Source organism: Thunnus thynnus, chromosome 3 (assembly GCF_963924715.1).
Source record: "Thunnus thynnus chromosome 3, fThuThy2.1, whole genome shotgun sequence".
Lineage (NCBI taxonomy): Eukaryota > Metazoa > Chordata > Actinopteri > Scombriformes > Scombridae > Thunnus > Thunnus thynnus.
Window position 1 is genome coordinate 35,080,039 of NC_089519.1, and position 16,570 is coordinate 35,096,608.

The 16,570-nt window shown below is 41.2% G+C and overlaps 2 protein-coding genes across 2 annotated transcripts; both read left to right on the top strand.

Moving 5' to 3' along the window:
* Positions 1–722: 722 nt before the first annotated feature.
* Positions 723–5,746, top strand: cct4 (chaperonin containing TCP1, subunit 4 (delta)). Its single transcript, XM_067585572.1, has 13 exons — positions 723–1,026; positions 1,778–1,830; positions 1,924–2,013; positions 2,188–2,296; positions 2,895–3,159; positions 3,284–3,416; positions 3,579–3,718; positions 3,813–3,909; positions 4,200–4,310; positions 4,439–4,569; positions 4,913–5,147; positions 5,240–5,353; positions 5,578–5,746. Exons 1-13 carry the CDS (start codon positions 909–911, stop codon positions 5,590–5,592), a joined length of 1,611 nt encoding a protein of 536 aa, XP_067441673.1. The 5' UTR covers positions 723–908; the 3' UTR covers positions 5,593–5,746.
* Positions 5,747–6,667: 921 nt separating this feature from the next.
* Positions 6,668–15,146, top strand: fam161a (FAM161 centrosomal protein A). The gene is made up of 7 exons (XM_067585573.1): positions 6,668–7,033; positions 8,265–8,533; positions 9,163–10,368; positions 10,638–10,805; positions 10,897–10,996; positions 12,366–12,505; positions 13,357–15,146. The coding sequence occupies exons 1-7, from the start codon at positions 6,878–6,880 to the stop codon at positions 13,649–13,651; spliced, it is 2,334 nt and encodes a 777-aa protein (XP_067441674.1). The 5' UTR covers positions 6,668–6,877; the 3' UTR covers positions 13,652–15,146.
* Positions 15,147–16,570: the final 1,424 nt, after the last annotated feature.

Genomic DNA, 16,570 nt, shown 5'->3' on the forward strand with positions numbered 1-16,570 from the left:
AATTTTATTTTGCAGCTTGATTAGAGAATTGTAACAGAGTTCAATATCAATTAGAAATAAGGTTAAAGTTTGATTTTCTATTGGTCCATTTCATTTTATGTATATGGAATTAGCGGAAAATTGTATATAGTTGGATTAAAAAGCCAAAAAACAAAAACAAAACATTTTTTTGTATATTAAGTTCAAAGTAAATTAAATATAGCTTGATAGATAGAAAGTTCTGCATGTCAATCCAAAATATTTTGGTATACATATGTAAAAAAAGACAAGTGAAAATTTGTTTCTTTGTTTAGACCAGAGAATAATTAATATTCTTTTTAAACCTTTTCAGAATGTGCTTTACTGGATATATTCTATGAAAAAAAATTAAATTAAACCTCTTTAATTGTACTGTTAATACAATATTTGTCTGATATTCTCCATGCCTTTTCCAATTCAAGTCACCATAAGTAGATTTTTTTTAAATATCCAGTCATTATAATTTATCTATTTTTATTTTATTTTTTAATTTTATATCAAGTCTTTTTTTTTTTAAATTATTAATTTAATTTTATTTAATTTGATATCCCATTATTTTTTTATTTTTTTAAATTGTATTTTTATTTAATATCCAGTCTTTTTATTTTATTTTAATTTATTTTTAATATTTATTTTATTTAACATCCAGTCAGTTCGGTGATCAGCAGCTTCTGTCTGTCTACGTCATCTCCAAGCGCCGAGCGGTTTGACAGGCGGATCCTTCTTCTCTGTAACATCCGGCGGCTCTGGAAGGTTCTGAACGGGAACCGGGTGGAGACGAACATCAATCTGAGTCCATCCGAAGCCGAACCGCGGTGTTCCAGCTCCGGGACTCATCCGTCCCGCTCTGAATCCTCCTCTTAACGTTTTCCAGTGATTATAAAGTAACGATGCCCGAAGCGATGGCAGCACCGAAGGTTTCATCGGGTGGCCGGAACAAAGGAGGGGCGTATGTGGACCGCGACAAGCCGGCCCAAATCCGATTCAGTAACATCTCTGCTGCTAAAGGTAGATTAAAAATATAATACAAGATATTTAATAACGGTTAGTTAACGTCCTCATCTTCCGGTTCATCCTGAACCCGCAGAGCAAAGCGCCGTTATCCATAAACTCCCCGAAATCTCATTAAATAAAGCTCCAATATAACAGCCTGGCTCGTGATTTCAGCACAAAACGTGATGTTGGCAACAATTAAAATGATTCATTAAGTTGATAGACTTCACTTTTCTATTCGGTATAAATTAACGCGCCAGAAACTGCTGAATTTATTGAGAAATCACATCAAGCTTCAGCTAATGAAGCTAAAAGTAGCGAGAAACGTGACACAAGAATTTGCCAAATTTGGAGCGGAGTCTGTAACTCTTCTTCCCTGCAAGATGCTCATGACTCTGCACAATCTCTGCACAAGCTAGAAGCTGCTAGAAGCTGCTAACTCATCGGCCCTCAGTGCAGCAGACTGTGACACAGCAGATGAGAACATAGAGAGGAAGTGAGATTATGCCTAATATGTATATATATAGAGATATATGTTTTATTGCACATTGGTAGCAGGTGTGATATTGCACATAAGTGATGGGGCTTGTATGGAAACCACATTTTGACAGTTCATTTATATGAAAAGATGTAACATTTAGTGTCAGTGTTGCTATTTGTGTGGAAACCATAAATAAACCTGTCAGAGCTGTTAGTCTTGCTGTTTTCATGCCTGTTAGTTGATCGTTGTCGCTGCTCTGACGCGTCATTTGCTTGTTTTTGACAGCTGTTGCAGACGCCATCAGAACAAGTCTGGGGCCCAAAGGCATGGATAAGATGGTCAGTGAAACAGACTCTTCAGACTAACTTCACTCAGCTCCTCAGTTATACTAGTGTTTCTAAGCAGAAGCTGTTTGTTGTTGTTTGTTTCAGATCCAGGATGAGAAAGGTGACGTGACCATCACTAACGATGGAGCCACCATCCTGAAGCAGATGCAGGTTCTCCACCCCGCTGCCAAAATGGTACGTTCCCCCAGGCCCCTCTGCATCCAAAACATCCAAACTCCTTCACAAAGCAGAACTCTTGAGTTTCTTGTCCAGATAATATGCAGAACAAACCCTTACTAGCTTCTGACATGAACTAATGTTCAGCGTTTTTCAAACCTGGATTGAAACGTGTGTGTGTTTGTGTTTCAGCTGGTGGAGCTGTCTAAAGCTCAGGACATCGAGGCTGGTGACGGCACCACCTCTGTGGTGGTGATCGCCGGAGCGCTGCTGGACGCCTGCTCCAAACTGCTGCAGAAAGGTAAAACCTGCAGGAAGCATCTCAGCGGTTTCTGCTTTGTCAGAAGTGAAGATTTTGGTGATTTTATCAGCAAATTGTAAAAGAGTGAATTATGTTTTTGGGACCGTCCACCTGTTTCAGTGTCACATTTTCAATTCACACACATTTCTCTCTAATTTGTTCTTTATTTGGATCCTTATTAGCCTCCACTAAGTGGTCGCTAGTCTTCCTCTGGTCCACATGACATCAGCAACTATACAACAAACAGCAATTTAAAATCACACTGATCAATAAAAGAAGAAAAAGCTTAACGAGCCAAATATAAACATCAGAAAATAAGTGAAATAACTAAAAGTATCATCTGTCCAAGATTCATCAGATTTTGTTTTAGTGACTTTTTGCTGCACATAAAAAAATGGACGGAAGACTTTTTAACACCTTGACTTCCTGTAACGGACAGAAAACATTAATATCCTGCTGCCGTCGCCGTTAGCAACAGTTTCTGGCAGTTAATGAATGAATATATTAGCGTAAAGCTTGTTAATAGAAGCACAGATGTACTTTCTATTTGACTAAAACTCGTCTCGGCACTAACGTCAACACGTCGTCCCGTCGTCAGGTATCCATCCCACCATCATCTCTGAGTCATTCCAGAAGGCGGTGGATAAGGGCGTGGAGGTCCTGACCGCCATGAGCCGTCCGGTGCAGCTGAGCGACCGCGAGACGCTGCTCAACAGCGCCACCACGTCGCTGTGCTCCAAGGTGGTGTCGCAGTACTCCAGCCTGCTGGCGCCCATGAGCGTGGACGCCGTCATGAGAGTCATCGACCCGGCAACCGCCACCGGCGTCGACCTGCAGGACATCAAGATTATCAAGAAGCTCGGGTGAGTCCAGCTGATCCATCGTTAACCATTATGATGATTTTATGTTATTAATAATAATGATAAATACTCATAAAAACACATTTCTACGTATTATTGATCTGTATTTTCTGTGTTTGTGTCTCAGAGGGACCATTGATGACTGTGAGCTGGTGGACGGGCTGGTTCTGACCCAGAGGGTAGCCAACACCGGCGTGACCCGCGTGGAGAAAGCCAAGATCGGCCTGATCCAGTTCTGCCTGTCCCCCCCCAAAACAGACGTGAGTCACTTATTAATCATCAGCTCAGAGGAAAGCTCACTCTTCACCACCTGAAAGCACGTTTATCAGTTCTCCTGACCTGCTCTGTGTGTGTGTGTGTGTGTGTGTGTGTGTGTGTGTGTGTGTGTGTGTGTGTGTGTGTGTGTGTGTGCGTGTGCGCAGATGGACAACCAGATCGTGGTCTCGGACTACGCCCAGATGGACCGCGTGCTGCGGGAGGAGCGCGCCTACATCCTCAACATGGTCAAACAGATCAAGAAGGCCGGCTGCAACGTGCTGCTCATCCAGAAGTCCATCCTCAGGTAGGAACCACGAGAGCGGATCGACGTTAACGTTTTGATGTTTTAGAGACGGTAAAACACGTTTACTCACCTAACGAACCTTTCCCTGCGACAGAGATGCTCTCAGCGACCTCGCCCTGCACTTCCTCAACAAAATGAAGATCATGGTGGTGAAAGAGATCGAAAGAGAGGACATCGAGTTCATCTGCAAGGTGAAAACAGACTCTTCTTTCACTCTCTGGAGCTCCGAGCTTCATCTGTTTGAGTCGGTGATGAAAGCAGATGTTTATCTGCAGATGTTAGTTTGGCTTTGATCAAATCATAATTTCCTCTAAACGAGCCCATCGTGGATCAACATGATGCACATTAATCCTCATATTTGGGTTTTATTGTTTGAGGTTTGACAGTAAAAATCACTCTGAACATGAACGTCATTTACAATCAACACCTAAAACTTCACTGTGTGACCGTAAATAAAACAAACCGTCTCTGCTTCCTTCAGACGATCGGCACCAAGCCCATCGCTCACATCGACCACTTCACCGCTGAGATGCTCGGCACGGCGGAGCTGGCCGAGGAGGTCAGCCTGGACGGCTCCGGCAAGCTGATCAAGGTATGAAGCCGTCAGAAACTCTGATCAGAAACACACGAAAACTAAAGAGTTGACTGCTGATAAAAGCTGAAAACTACAGACCGTACCTTAAACCGTAAATGCCTCGTTTTTTTTGTTGCTCCGTGCAGATCACAGGGTGCAGCAGCCCCGGCAAGACGGTGAGCATCGTGGTCCGAGGCTCCAACAAACTGGTGATCGAGGAGGCCGAGCGCTCCATCCACGACGCTCTGTGTGTCATCCGCTGCCTGGTGAAGAAGAGGTCGGTCGCTGCTGCTGCTGCAGAGAGAAAACAGAAATGATGTAGAATCTGTTAGAAACGTTGACCAGACGGGTGAAGATTCCCTCTGACAAAGGCGCTCCTGCATGGCTTCATCCTGCAGGAGCGTAACGAACAGAGGAACAGTACAGCCAGTGGAGAGCTCACCATTTATTCTCACCTGGTTGCCTTAGCAACTGGGTTCAGGGGGCATTCACACATATATTACATATCTGTAAAAAAAAAAAAAAAGATTACATAAGATAGTATCTCTTTCTTAGATCCTTCACTACTCGCTATATAAGTCAGTACTCACCACCTCTTCCTCTTCCTCTTCCTCCCTCAGGGCTCTGATAGCCGGCGGCGGCTCTCCGGAGATCGAGCTGGCCGTGCGTCTGGCAGAGTACTCGCGCACCCTGGGAGGCATGGAGGCCTACTGCGTGCGGGCGTACGGCGACGCCCTGGAGGTCATCCCCTCCACGCTGGCTGAGAACGCCGGCCTGAACCCCATCTCCACGGTGACGGAGCTCCGCAACAGACACGCCCAGGGCGACAAGATGGCCGGCATCAACGTCCGCAAGGTTGGTCTGATCCCCTCTGCCGAATCTGTTCATCTTCTTCTTCTTCTGTCATTTATGTTCCTGCCTCACTTGTGACTGTTTTATCGTGACAGGGCGGGATCTCCAACATCCTGGAGGAGCTGGTGGTGCAGCCTTTACTGGTTTCCATCAGCGCACTAACCCTGGCCACAGAGACGGTCCGCAGCATCCTCAAGATCGACGATGTGGTAAGACTTCACGTTTCAAACCGTGGATTCAGTTTTTAAGAATCAGCACCTGAATCAGAATAGATTAAAACCAAAATGATACCCGACGTTAGTAACGACATCATCATTATTACACACAAATGTCATATTTGTATATCAGACAGAAAGCATCCTCCAGAATAATCAGTGTGTTTCTGTCTCGTGTCATTCAGTCAGAGCTGAAAGTCTGTCTTGTCTGGTTGCAGGTGAACACCCGATAAGAGTCTCGAGTTGGTCCATCGTTCTGTCACTAAGCCTGCTCGTACCGCGAGGGATCAGAGGACTCTGTCAACGTCAGACTGTTCAGATTTCCGCTGTAGTTGTTACGTTACGTAATTTAATAAAAATTAGGCTTGTTTTTTTGTTGACACTCCAGCTGTTGCCTGTGTGATTCTTTGCTTCATAAACCACTAAACCTACAAAGACTGAAGAAGATCTGCCAAACCAGGAAGCTGAAGATGTGGTTTGGTGCTTATGTGGTTGAATTTAAAGTGTAGATGATTTATTTGAGAATGAAGAAAGCAAACTTATAGTTTGATAGATGTTTGTATCTTTTTAATATGTTTAAGACACTCAAGCTTTTCCATCAATGTAAGAAGATATTTGACATTTCAATATTTTAACTAATAACTAAATGAGAAATCATTTCAAGATAATTCATCTTAACATTGCAGTGAACCATTGCAACCACTTTGGCTTTGTTGAGGACACATTTTAAGATATAAAGACTGGGATATATATACACACCAATATGTATGTTTATATTTAATATTTATTTCGAATAATACATTTGAATGGAAGGGTTTCTTGGGGGTTTCTTTGCCTTTTTGGTTTTTTTTGTTTGTTTTTTTGCATATCTAAAGAATGGCTCCTCAGAGAAATAACAACACATAATTTTCCTTTTAATTGAAAAAAATCCCCTCATGTTTATTGGTGCTCTCACAACTTTTAATATATTTTACATTCACTCCATTTATTTCTTTTTTGTCAGTAAATTAAAGTTTATGTTGATAACAAAAGTGTTAAATGTAATTGGAAACTACAGTCAACAAATAAAATAAATGGATCAAGAACAGAAACAATAAAATAATAACGGATTAATTTCAGTATTAACAAAAATCAATTTGTAACATTTGTTTTTTGTGTTTGATGTAAATCTAAAGAATTTAGCAAATATGTAAAATCTTGAAGGTAAATGGTAAATATGGTTATTATCTACAGACTGATTTACTTAGAAACACGATATTTGTAGATAAAACATTCATTTTTAAATCTAGATTAAAAGCCGCATCACTTTCCTGTCGCGCTACGTCACTTCCTTTCCAACCAAGCGGCTCCGTTGCTAAGGAGCGCACCTGCTGGTTGCCTGGTTACCGACAGACCGTTAGTGGCACGAGGAGAGCGGCTCCTCATTCACTGTACTGAGTTAAATCACTTCAATAACGAAGTTAGCGTTAAATTTGTAACGCTAACTTCTATAAAATCTGGAAGAAACACTACGGAGACATGGCGAACGCTCACCGGACAAACGCGCTGGTCACGTCCTGCCTGAAAACGCCGGTAGACCCGCACACCAAGGCTCCGCTAGCTTCATACGAGCGGGAGAGAGTCCTGCCGTACACGGCTGCAGGTCATCTGGACAACCGGGACTACGAGAAGGAGGTAAAGAGTCAAGACAAAGTAAAAAAAAATCACTTAAGTATTAAATGTGGTGTGGAGATACAGACTGTCCTTTATAAACTCAGCTTTCTGTTTTAAACACCTTATAAATTACTCTGCTGGGTCCTTTTAACGATGCAGTTACAGTTATATCAAAGGAAAAGTCTGATATACATATTTCAGATAATACACAACCAACAATAAACATGTAGAAATTCATAATAGTTAAAGACTTTTCTTTCCATTTAACACTGGTGCACCACTACAGCAAGGGGATTATCACCAGTACGAGAGAGGAAATGTCAAATAAAGCATCTTATAGAGCTACAAAAACAGTATTTTACCCCAAATACTTTAAAACTTGTGAGTTTTAACTCTGCAAACTTAACTTAGATCCACACAGACAAACATCTGGGACAAAACTAGACTCATCATCTCAAGCATGACAGAGTATTATGGTGATTTAGGTTTGTTTCATCCAAAAGATTATCATACTTTACATCTTTCTTACACATTAACATGTGACTTTGGATCACGAGGTTCCAGTTTGTCTTAATAAGGTGAGAAAACTCCCTATACTACATCTTACATTATAATCCATACTATCATATTGTAATCCAGACTTAATAGAGTATGAAGTTTTAACCAGCATCATTTTAGCAGACAGAGTTTCTGATCTGGTCCCGTTAACAGACTGTTGACAGTTTCAGGTCAGTCGGTGTGTTGCGAGGGATTTGACCTGTATAATTTGTTTGCCTGACTATTTTTGGACTTCCGTCTAGACTAGATTACCAGACGTCACATTAAGTTAATAATCCCATATGCTTATTTGTTCTTGGGACGACGACGCTGCTCTCCTTTGCACGCAGGATCCTGCTGCAGGTTTTCTGCTTCAGTAAAGTTCCTGAAAAACTCCTCGTGATAATGTGAGCGGTGATGGACGCAGACACTTGATTTCAGGGTGTGTGTCAGTTGAGCTCTCATGCTAAGCTGCCCTTTGTGCTCCACCATATGGTCGGCGTCGCTGCTGCAGAAGGATAATAGGCTTAGACCTGGAGGAGCCTGAGTGCCTCTGAGCAGGGCTGCTCTGCTCCAGGAGGCCAAGTGCTTCAATAAATGCAGCCAGCATTATATAAACTTCTCTCACAGTCTCTAAACAAATATCCATCTCAGGCTCATTTCATATCATATAAATCATATACTATATTACCTGTCATTTATCCACTGATTTCAGCTGGAATATGAGGACTCGGGTTCTGATTTCTGTGATGAGGACTGCCTGCGGAGGGGCGGCCCTCTCATGATGAAGGACTACAGAGCAGCAGGAGACCGCCTGGACCTGAGTGAAATCTTTTTCTCCAACGAGGAATACTACAGCAAGCTGGAGGAACTGAAGAAGGCTCACCTGCGCACCATGGCCGAGCTGGAGAGCATGTACCGCCGGAACCTGCAGCTCAAGACCATGGAGCCTCTGGACACGCTGACGCTGGACGCAGGACACAGGTGGGAGGCTGCTTGTTATCATTCTTTAAGGGACTCGAGGTAGGGAAGTAGGATGAATGTGAATCTGTTGCTGTTTCATATCACGCAGCTTAAAGTGTGTATCTTCAAACGACAGTCAGGAACCTGAACGAACACTGGAATTTAATTTGTGGTGCTCAAACCTTTTCAGAAACAGTCTTCTTCCACTTGAGACCAGTTTTTATTAGAACAACTTCCTACAGAAGAATTCCTATAAAATCTGTGCACTGTTTTGGGTTGGAGAGACAAAAATCTCAAAACCTCGGCATTAAAAAACAGAATTATCTGCATGACTAGATAATATACCACTACATCTACTGTAGCTTGGATTGTACCTCATTTGTATGTCTTTCATATGAATACATGTAAATGAGAAAATATAGTTTTTTAAATATAATTTGAATGACATGAATCATTAAACCTGGTAAATATGGTAAATAGAGAGATTGTATCTCTTCAATTATGTGAATTAAGTTCTACTGACCATTTACTGTATTTCTGGTGTATCACATAATTAATAAAGATGTGATATTATCAAGGTAGAAGAATATTCCCATTTTTTGCAACTGTTTACTCCACATTACTTCATATCTGTTTATATCTCTCGTTAGGCTTCCGTGGGTAAACACCAGCCAAGCAGCTTCACACCGTTTGAGGAAGTCTCACTCTGCTTTTGAGCTCAGGAGAGGTTCTAGACAGTCGGACTCATCAGACGATGAGAAAGCTACCAGTAACGATGTGGAGAAAGGCCTGCTTTTCTCTCCTAAAGAACACATCAAGAACATGTGGCGGGACTTCAAGCTGTCCCCTCACACACATCACCACCTGTCGTCCTCCTCGCTGCCGGCGGACCAGAGGAGACCACAAAAGAGAAAAGAAAAGAAGAAGCAGGGGCATAAAGGCGGCGAGCAGGAGTCTTGGAGACACAGAATGACCGTCCCGAAACCTTTCCAGATGATGCTGCGTGAGGACGAGAGACGAAAGCGCGGCATTAAGACGCGTTCGGAGATCGAACTGGAGAACGCGGAGCTGAGACGGCAGCTGGAGGAATTGACCGAGTGCCAGATGAAGTTCCGCGCCAGTCCCGTACCGGCGCACGTTCACCTCCCGCTTTACGAAGAGCTGCAGGAGCGGAACGAGGAACGGCGGCGATCCTTGAGAGAGCGAGAAGATCAGAACCTCCGAACTGTCAACAAGCCCTTCAGCTTCCTGGAGAGGGAGCGACTAAAGAAGGAGCAGAGACAGCTGCGCAACCAGCAGCCCTCCGCCCAGGAGAAGATCAAACCGTTCAAGGCCAAACCTGTTCCCAAGTCAGTGTATGCAGCAGCATCTGGGGAGCAGATGAGGGAGGAGCAGCTGTATCGCTCTATCAAGACACAAATGAGAGCCCAGGAGATGCTCCAAAGCGCTTCGGTGCCTCCCAGCATGCTCGCACGACGACTCAATGAACGCAAGAAGTCCAAAGAAACCGGAGGGGACGACTTCTCCCACAGGCCAAAGATAAACAACGAGGTACCGGACTTCGACGCTAGTTACAGACGCTTCCAGAAGCACCTGGAAAAAAGAAAAGAAGTGAAACCTACAACTGCGTGTGAACCCTTCGAACTGAGAACGTCGCACATCCCCTCACACCGAGAACGCATCCTGGCCGACATCGAGAAGGAGCACAGCAGCCCTCGCACGCTGCGCTGGCCGTACATCAGCCCCGGGACGGCTCGGACGCCGAACTCAAGCCTCTGTTCGTCTCTGTCGGGCAGCCTGGAGCTCCTGCCTGCCAAAGTCACAGATGCCACCAAAAAGCGCCACGAGGCTGTGAGGTACCACTGTAGGACTCCAAAAACTTCCAGTGTTCTCACCGTAGATGAGCTTAAACCATAGCGACCTCCAGAGTCGTAATATATCTTGAGTTTTTTTGGAACTCCTTTTCCCCACCATCCCTACAGTGTGCTGACATCCCCACATCCACTCCAAAACTGTATTTACACCCCCTTAGCTGAGTGTTGTACCCATATAACCCCCGACTGTCTGCCAAAGTCCCGTCCTCCAAACCTTCCTTCACCTGTGACCGGATTGTCTCCCCGAGTAGAAAGGCGCTGGAGCAGAGGAAGAAGGCCGAGGAGGAGGAGGAGCAGTGGAAGGAGAGACAGAAGCAGAGGGAGAAGAAGCTGCAGAGGGTGGTGCTGAAGCGTGCCCAGGCCAACGACCCCCATCTGGCTCTCTCTCAGACCCAACAGACCAAACTCAAAGAATTCAGGTGACCAACATGACGTCAGCGTGAATCACCTGAACTGTTCTTGTTGCGTCTTTTAAGGTAAAAAAACGATGATCTGTATTTTCTGTTACAGGAAACAAGACCGTCAGCGCAGGAAGGAGTACCAGCAGGAGATTAAAGAGATACAGGAGAGAGTGAAGGGGAGGCCGCTGCTGTTGGAGCAGGTTGCACAGGTAGACGTGAAGATGCACCCACGACAAGTCTGCTGTCACTCACCTTCCACACAAACACACTGGAATTACATCAGAGTGTGTGGATGTATTAACAGCAGCTGTAACAAATACAGGTTCCCCTTCCTGTTCATAAATCCTGGAGGTGTTGGTTCAGACGTGATCTCCTTGATACCGAGTAAGAAAGTGACTGAGAGGAAGAGAGAGAAAGCATTTCCTTGTGGTTACTTAATGGAAAAAATACTGACAGACTCTCAGCAACACTCAGATTGTGGTGTCACACAGATTCAATGTGAAAGGTGATGATGACGGATTGGTTACCTCGCTCACTGATGACTTACTGTAATTACAAACCAGTGTATTGTTGTTGGGGGCAGTACAGACAGGAAAAGTTGCCAGGATTATATAATCTCATAGTTTCTGTGCAGCACAGTAGTAAATGTTCTGCAGCCCAGAAGTTGGAAATCTCTGGTTTAGAGTGTGTGTAAAATACCTAATCAAGACAGGAAGAGATTCATTGATTAAATAAGTAATGAATTAAGATGAAACTGAAGATAAAATGTCAAACATACAGAGAAGCAGAGGGAGAAGAAGCACTGAGATTTATTACTTAAGAAATAAGTAGAAATACCACAATGAAAAAATACTCAATTACAAGTGAAACTCCTGCATTAAATATTAATGAGCAGATCCACTGGACCAGTTCTGGGTTCTGGGTCTTGCTCAAGGGCACCTCAGTGGTGGTAATGAGGGAGGGGCACGGTCTGGGAATTGAACCAGCAACCTTCCTGACTCAAGCTGGGCCACCAAACTGCCCAAATATCCAACTTAAGTAAAAGGATAGAAGTACTGGCAGCAAAATGTTCTTAAAGTATCAAAAGTAAAAGTACTTATTATGCAAATTGACTCAATTTAGAGTGTCATACTTATCATATATATATATATATATATATATAGAAAATGAAAACTGATTCATTGATGTGCACATGTGCAGTAAACATCATTGTCAACCTTATTTTGTTGGGTAAATATACTGTATAACAACACATATTTCATAAAGTCACTGTATATTTTAAGTCTAAAATACAGAATATAGCTAACTGTCAGATTAATGTAGCGGAGTAGAAGTACAAAGTAGCATAAAATGTAAATACTCAAGTAAAGTACAAGTACCTCAAAATTGTACTGAAGTACTGAACTAAAACTAGAAAAAATGAAACATGAATATGACAAACTAATGAAGTCTGACAGTGTAAGAGTGTGTGTGTGTGTGTGTGTGTGTGTGTGTGTGTGTGTGTGTGTGTGTGTGTGTGTGTGGACTCCAGGGTTTTATTAACACCAGCTCTCTGTATAACATGTGCTTTGCTAACAGAGGAATGCTAAACAGTTAGCAGAGAAACGCTACACAGACGCCCTGCACGGATGTGACCTGACCGAAGAGTTTATCAGCAGCAAGGCGGCGAGAGCAGGATCTGCACGCCGAGCGTCCCCGTCCAGTGACGGCAGGCCAAGGTAAAACTATGACGTCATCGTAGCGCAAACTCAGGTGTGTTGACGCAGCTGATCTGTAGCTCGACAGCAAAGGAAACCAGAAGTATGACAAAGATGAACGATTTAGTCTATAAAATAAGGAGAAAGGCCCCAAATTATTTGCATACAAAATTAGAGCTGCAACAATTAGTGGATTGATCAGTTTTGAGGACATTTTTTAAGGAAAAATGTGAAACATTTGCTGGTTGAAGCTTCTGAATGTTTGGATTTGAAGCTTTTATGTATCAGACATGACAGTAAGCTGGATATCTTTGGGTTTAAGACTTTTGGTTCAGACAAAACAAAACATTTGAAGACTGTAACAGACATTTTTAGACATTTTATAGACAAAATAAATGATCAGACAATCATGTAGAAGAGCTTACAGGTTCCCTAGAATAAGAGAAATAGTGCTCACGCTGATCTAATTTATTTTATTTCACTATTTGTTTTATGCTATATCATAAAATATCAAAGAGAATATAGTTAAATGGCCTTTTTTCAGTCAAAAAGTATTCAAATGTTTGAAATATCATCACATTTAAACAAACATTTGATGTTTTTATGTGATAAGTGACTGATGCTTAAAATTCTCATTGATTATTATTGTTTATATTAATTGATACCACCACCAAATATTGATTTGTTTAAATTAGACGATGCCATTTTATCTCAGTTAGTGTAGATGGATTACTTTTATCTTTATTAGAATCATAAATGTCCCTTTTATAAAGTTGCTGACTCATGTTTCGTTGCTGTTTGTTTAAGTGATTTTAACTGTTTTTGAAAAGAAAGTTGTTTGTATATTAATATGAAGTGATTCTGTTGTTCAGCGAGCAAGACGAGCCAGACATGGGGTCTGAACCCGTCCACTACAGGAAGGTATTTCTGGACGATGAAGACATGGAAGTGGATCCAGACAAGAGCGAAGGAGGGAGAGAGGAAGGAGAGGAGGAGGAGGAGGAGGACAGAGAGGACGCCGGCAGTCACCGCTCAGACGAGGATTACCGCCGAGACGATGATCACCGCTACTCGGACGACAGCTTCCATTACTCGGACGACCACGAGCAATACTCGGACGACAGCGAGCGCGACGTCGACTCTAGACAGCAGGAAGCAGGAGAGTGATGTCATCGAACGTCACCATAGGAGACGCCGCCAACACATCGCAAAAAACCTCAAAAACTCTGATGGAGAAAAGTGAACAACAAGCGAGGCGAAACAACGAAGAAGAATCTATTTATTGTAAATATTGTGCACATAAATATAAAATGTAAGAATGGAAATGAAACATTTTACTCGTTAGTGGGAAATAAATACACATACATACACTTATTAATTATCATCTGTACATCACATACGTTTCAAACAGGAAGTTCTACGGTACGTGTGATGTCACAGCTCAGACATGCTGAATATATTGAATGTTTGAGATCATTTCAGTATTTACAGTTTCCACCTGCTAGCAATACGTTTATTATTATTTAAGTTTATTTCTCAGCTGTAAAATATCCTGATCAGGACACATCTGGTCACAATTATTTATTTAATATGAATTATTAATTTGTATTAATCTATTTAAAATTCATTTAATTCCTAAATTAATGTCAAAATAATAATAATAAGTTTGATTATGTTAAAAAAGAAGTCTACCAGCTGATTTATTGTTATCAGTATTGTATTTTTTTTTTTAATCTCTTGATTCATAATCAACTGGACTGTAGCTGAAACTTTACAGGTTAATGTTTCGGTTTGTTGACGCTGTTGTTTGTTTTGTACGTTCAAATGTAAACAAAGTGACTGAGGAAGAAGTAAAGACGCTCAAGATGAATCCAATTAAAAGTTTAAAGCCTTTTACACGCACTGATGTGTTGCAGTACAGACGTTTTCACACACACACACACACACACAGTCATGTACAAGCACATGTGAAACAAAGTATACACATGTGCATCTGCATTAACATCCAAACAATGGACCCTGCAACAATATAAATATGTTTTTCTTGCTCCTTGTTCTTCTTCTCTGTGCAGAATGATTCATGTGCAGAGTTTGTTTTGAAAGTTTCTCTTTGAGATCAGTTTAACGCGTTAACCTACGAGCAGGATTTGTGACATCACAACCAGTCTGGAGCCAATCGTGGTCCAGTATGCAGCGGACACAAGTGTGATGTGGAAGTTTGGAGCCTCCGGAGCAGAAACACTGAGACTTTACAGCGAAGGAGGAAACATCTGGTGTCCAGCTGCAAAACTTCAGAAATGACAAATATTTACATATTTGTTGATTCTGTGTTTTGCAACGATGGAGAAGGAATAGATATAATATGAAGGATTTTATTGAGGTAATAGAACTTGAGTATTTTTCTATATTTTAAAACATGTCTGAAGGTGATCGTTAAGATTTAATGATTATTTCTCAGTTTTCTAAGAGTTTTCTGGAGCTGTCTCACCTCCATTCATTTTTTTTATTTTTAATAATAGTGTAAATCAACAATACACTCGAATATTGACCATATTTAGTTTACATGCTGTCTGGTTTGAATATACTTCATTCACTTTTCCAGATTGAACACAATATATTGTAAAAACCTGTAAAGCAATAAAACCATTTATCCAGAAACAAATCTGTTATTATTGTTTTGTTATGAATTTAAGTAGTGATGGAAAGTAACTAAGTACTTTCTACTCCACTACATTTATTTGACAGCTTTAGTTACTTTTCAGATGAAGATTTGACACAATGGATAATATAACAAGCTTTTAAAATACAACACATTGTTAAAGATGAAACCAGTGGTTTCCAACCTTTTTGTCTTTTGACGTCTTACAAAAAGCAGTGTGTAGTCGGGGTCACATTTCACATGTCTATGAGTTGTTAACAGCTCCACCAAATAGTGATTTTTCCCTCTAAACTTCTCACATGCTTTCATTTCAATAAATGTTCAAATGATCCAATATTTCAGCAAAAATCAAAGATTAGAGAAAAAGTCCAAAAACTGAAAACAGATTTGTGTATCAGAACTTTGTTTTTTCTTCTTTCCTCTCCCATTAATCATCTCACCACCCCTCAGATTTATCTGCTGACCCTTTGGAGGGGCCCGACCCCTAGGTTGGGAACCACTGGACTAAACTAGCTAACTGTATATAAAGTAGTGTAAACTAGCTCCACCTCCAGCAGCTACAACAGTAACATGCTGCTCTAACACTGATGCTTCACTATTAATAATCTAATGATGTCATATATAATAATATATCAGTCAGAGGGACCAAACCACTACTTTTACTGCAATACTTTAACTACATCAAGCTCATAATACTTATGTACTTTTACTGCAACACTTTAACTACATCAAGCTCATAATACTTATGTACTTTTACTGCAATACTTTAACTACATCAAGCTCATAATACTTATGTACTTTTACTGTAGTAGGATTTTTCATGCGGGACTTTTACCTGTAATGGAGTATTTTTACATTTCTGTATTAATACTTTTACTTAAGTAAAGGATCTGAATATTTCTTCAGCACCTCATTCATGTTACAGCTGCTATATGTAGGATTTGCAGCGTGCTTTGATTTTCTGAGGATCTTATTCTGTATTTCACTTGTGCATCAAAGGCCCTTACTTTGTTTTTAACTCCCATTAGACCCAAGAGGAGCCTCTTTAATCTCAGTTCGTACGGAAAATGTTCTAAAAGATGACTTTTAATTACTTTTCACCATCTTAAGCACTTGACAAGGCAGTGAAAAAAGTGTGTTTTCTTTTGTTGTTTTTTTAAAGTTATTATATGTTTAATAACATTTTCTGTTGCTTTTATCTCCCTATATGTTGCTTCTTATAATTCTTCCATGAATATAATTCTATTGGAGGATAGTAAATCCATATATAACCTGTTTTATGCCTTAAAACAGTTGTTGCATCCCAGAGGTTGACAATAAGAAAAACACAATATATATTGAATAATACCTGAATAATCAACACAATATATATTGATACTTATAATGGAGTATTTTTATATTGTTGTACTGGTATTTTTACTTAAGTA

Bases quoted from the DNA above. Each gene is read 5' to 3' on its own strand.
- cct4 (XM_067585572.1), top strand. From the start codon at position 909: ATGCCCGAAGCGATGGCAGCACCGAAGGTTTCATCGGGTGGCCGGAAC. The intron at 2,297-2,894 runs GTAAAACCTGCA...TCCCGTCGTCAG, and splicing joins CTCCAAACTGCTGCAGAAAG to GTATCCATCCCACCATCATC. The intron at 5,148-5,239 runs GTTGGTCTGATC...TTATCGTGACAG, and splicing joins CCGGCATCAACGTCCGCAAG to GGCGGGATCTCCAACATCCT.
- fam161a (XM_067585573.1), top strand. From the start codon at position 6,878: ATGGCGAACGCTCACCGGACAAACGCGCTGGTCACGTCCTGCCTGAAA. The intron at 7,034-8,264 runs GTAAAGAGTCAA...CACTGATTTCAG, and splicing joins ACCGGGACTACGAGAAGGAG to CTGGAATATGAGGACTCGGG. The intron at 10,806-10,896 runs GTGACCAACATG...TTTCTGTTACAG, and splicing joins ACCAAACTCAAAGAATTCAG to GAAACAAGACCGTCAGCGCA.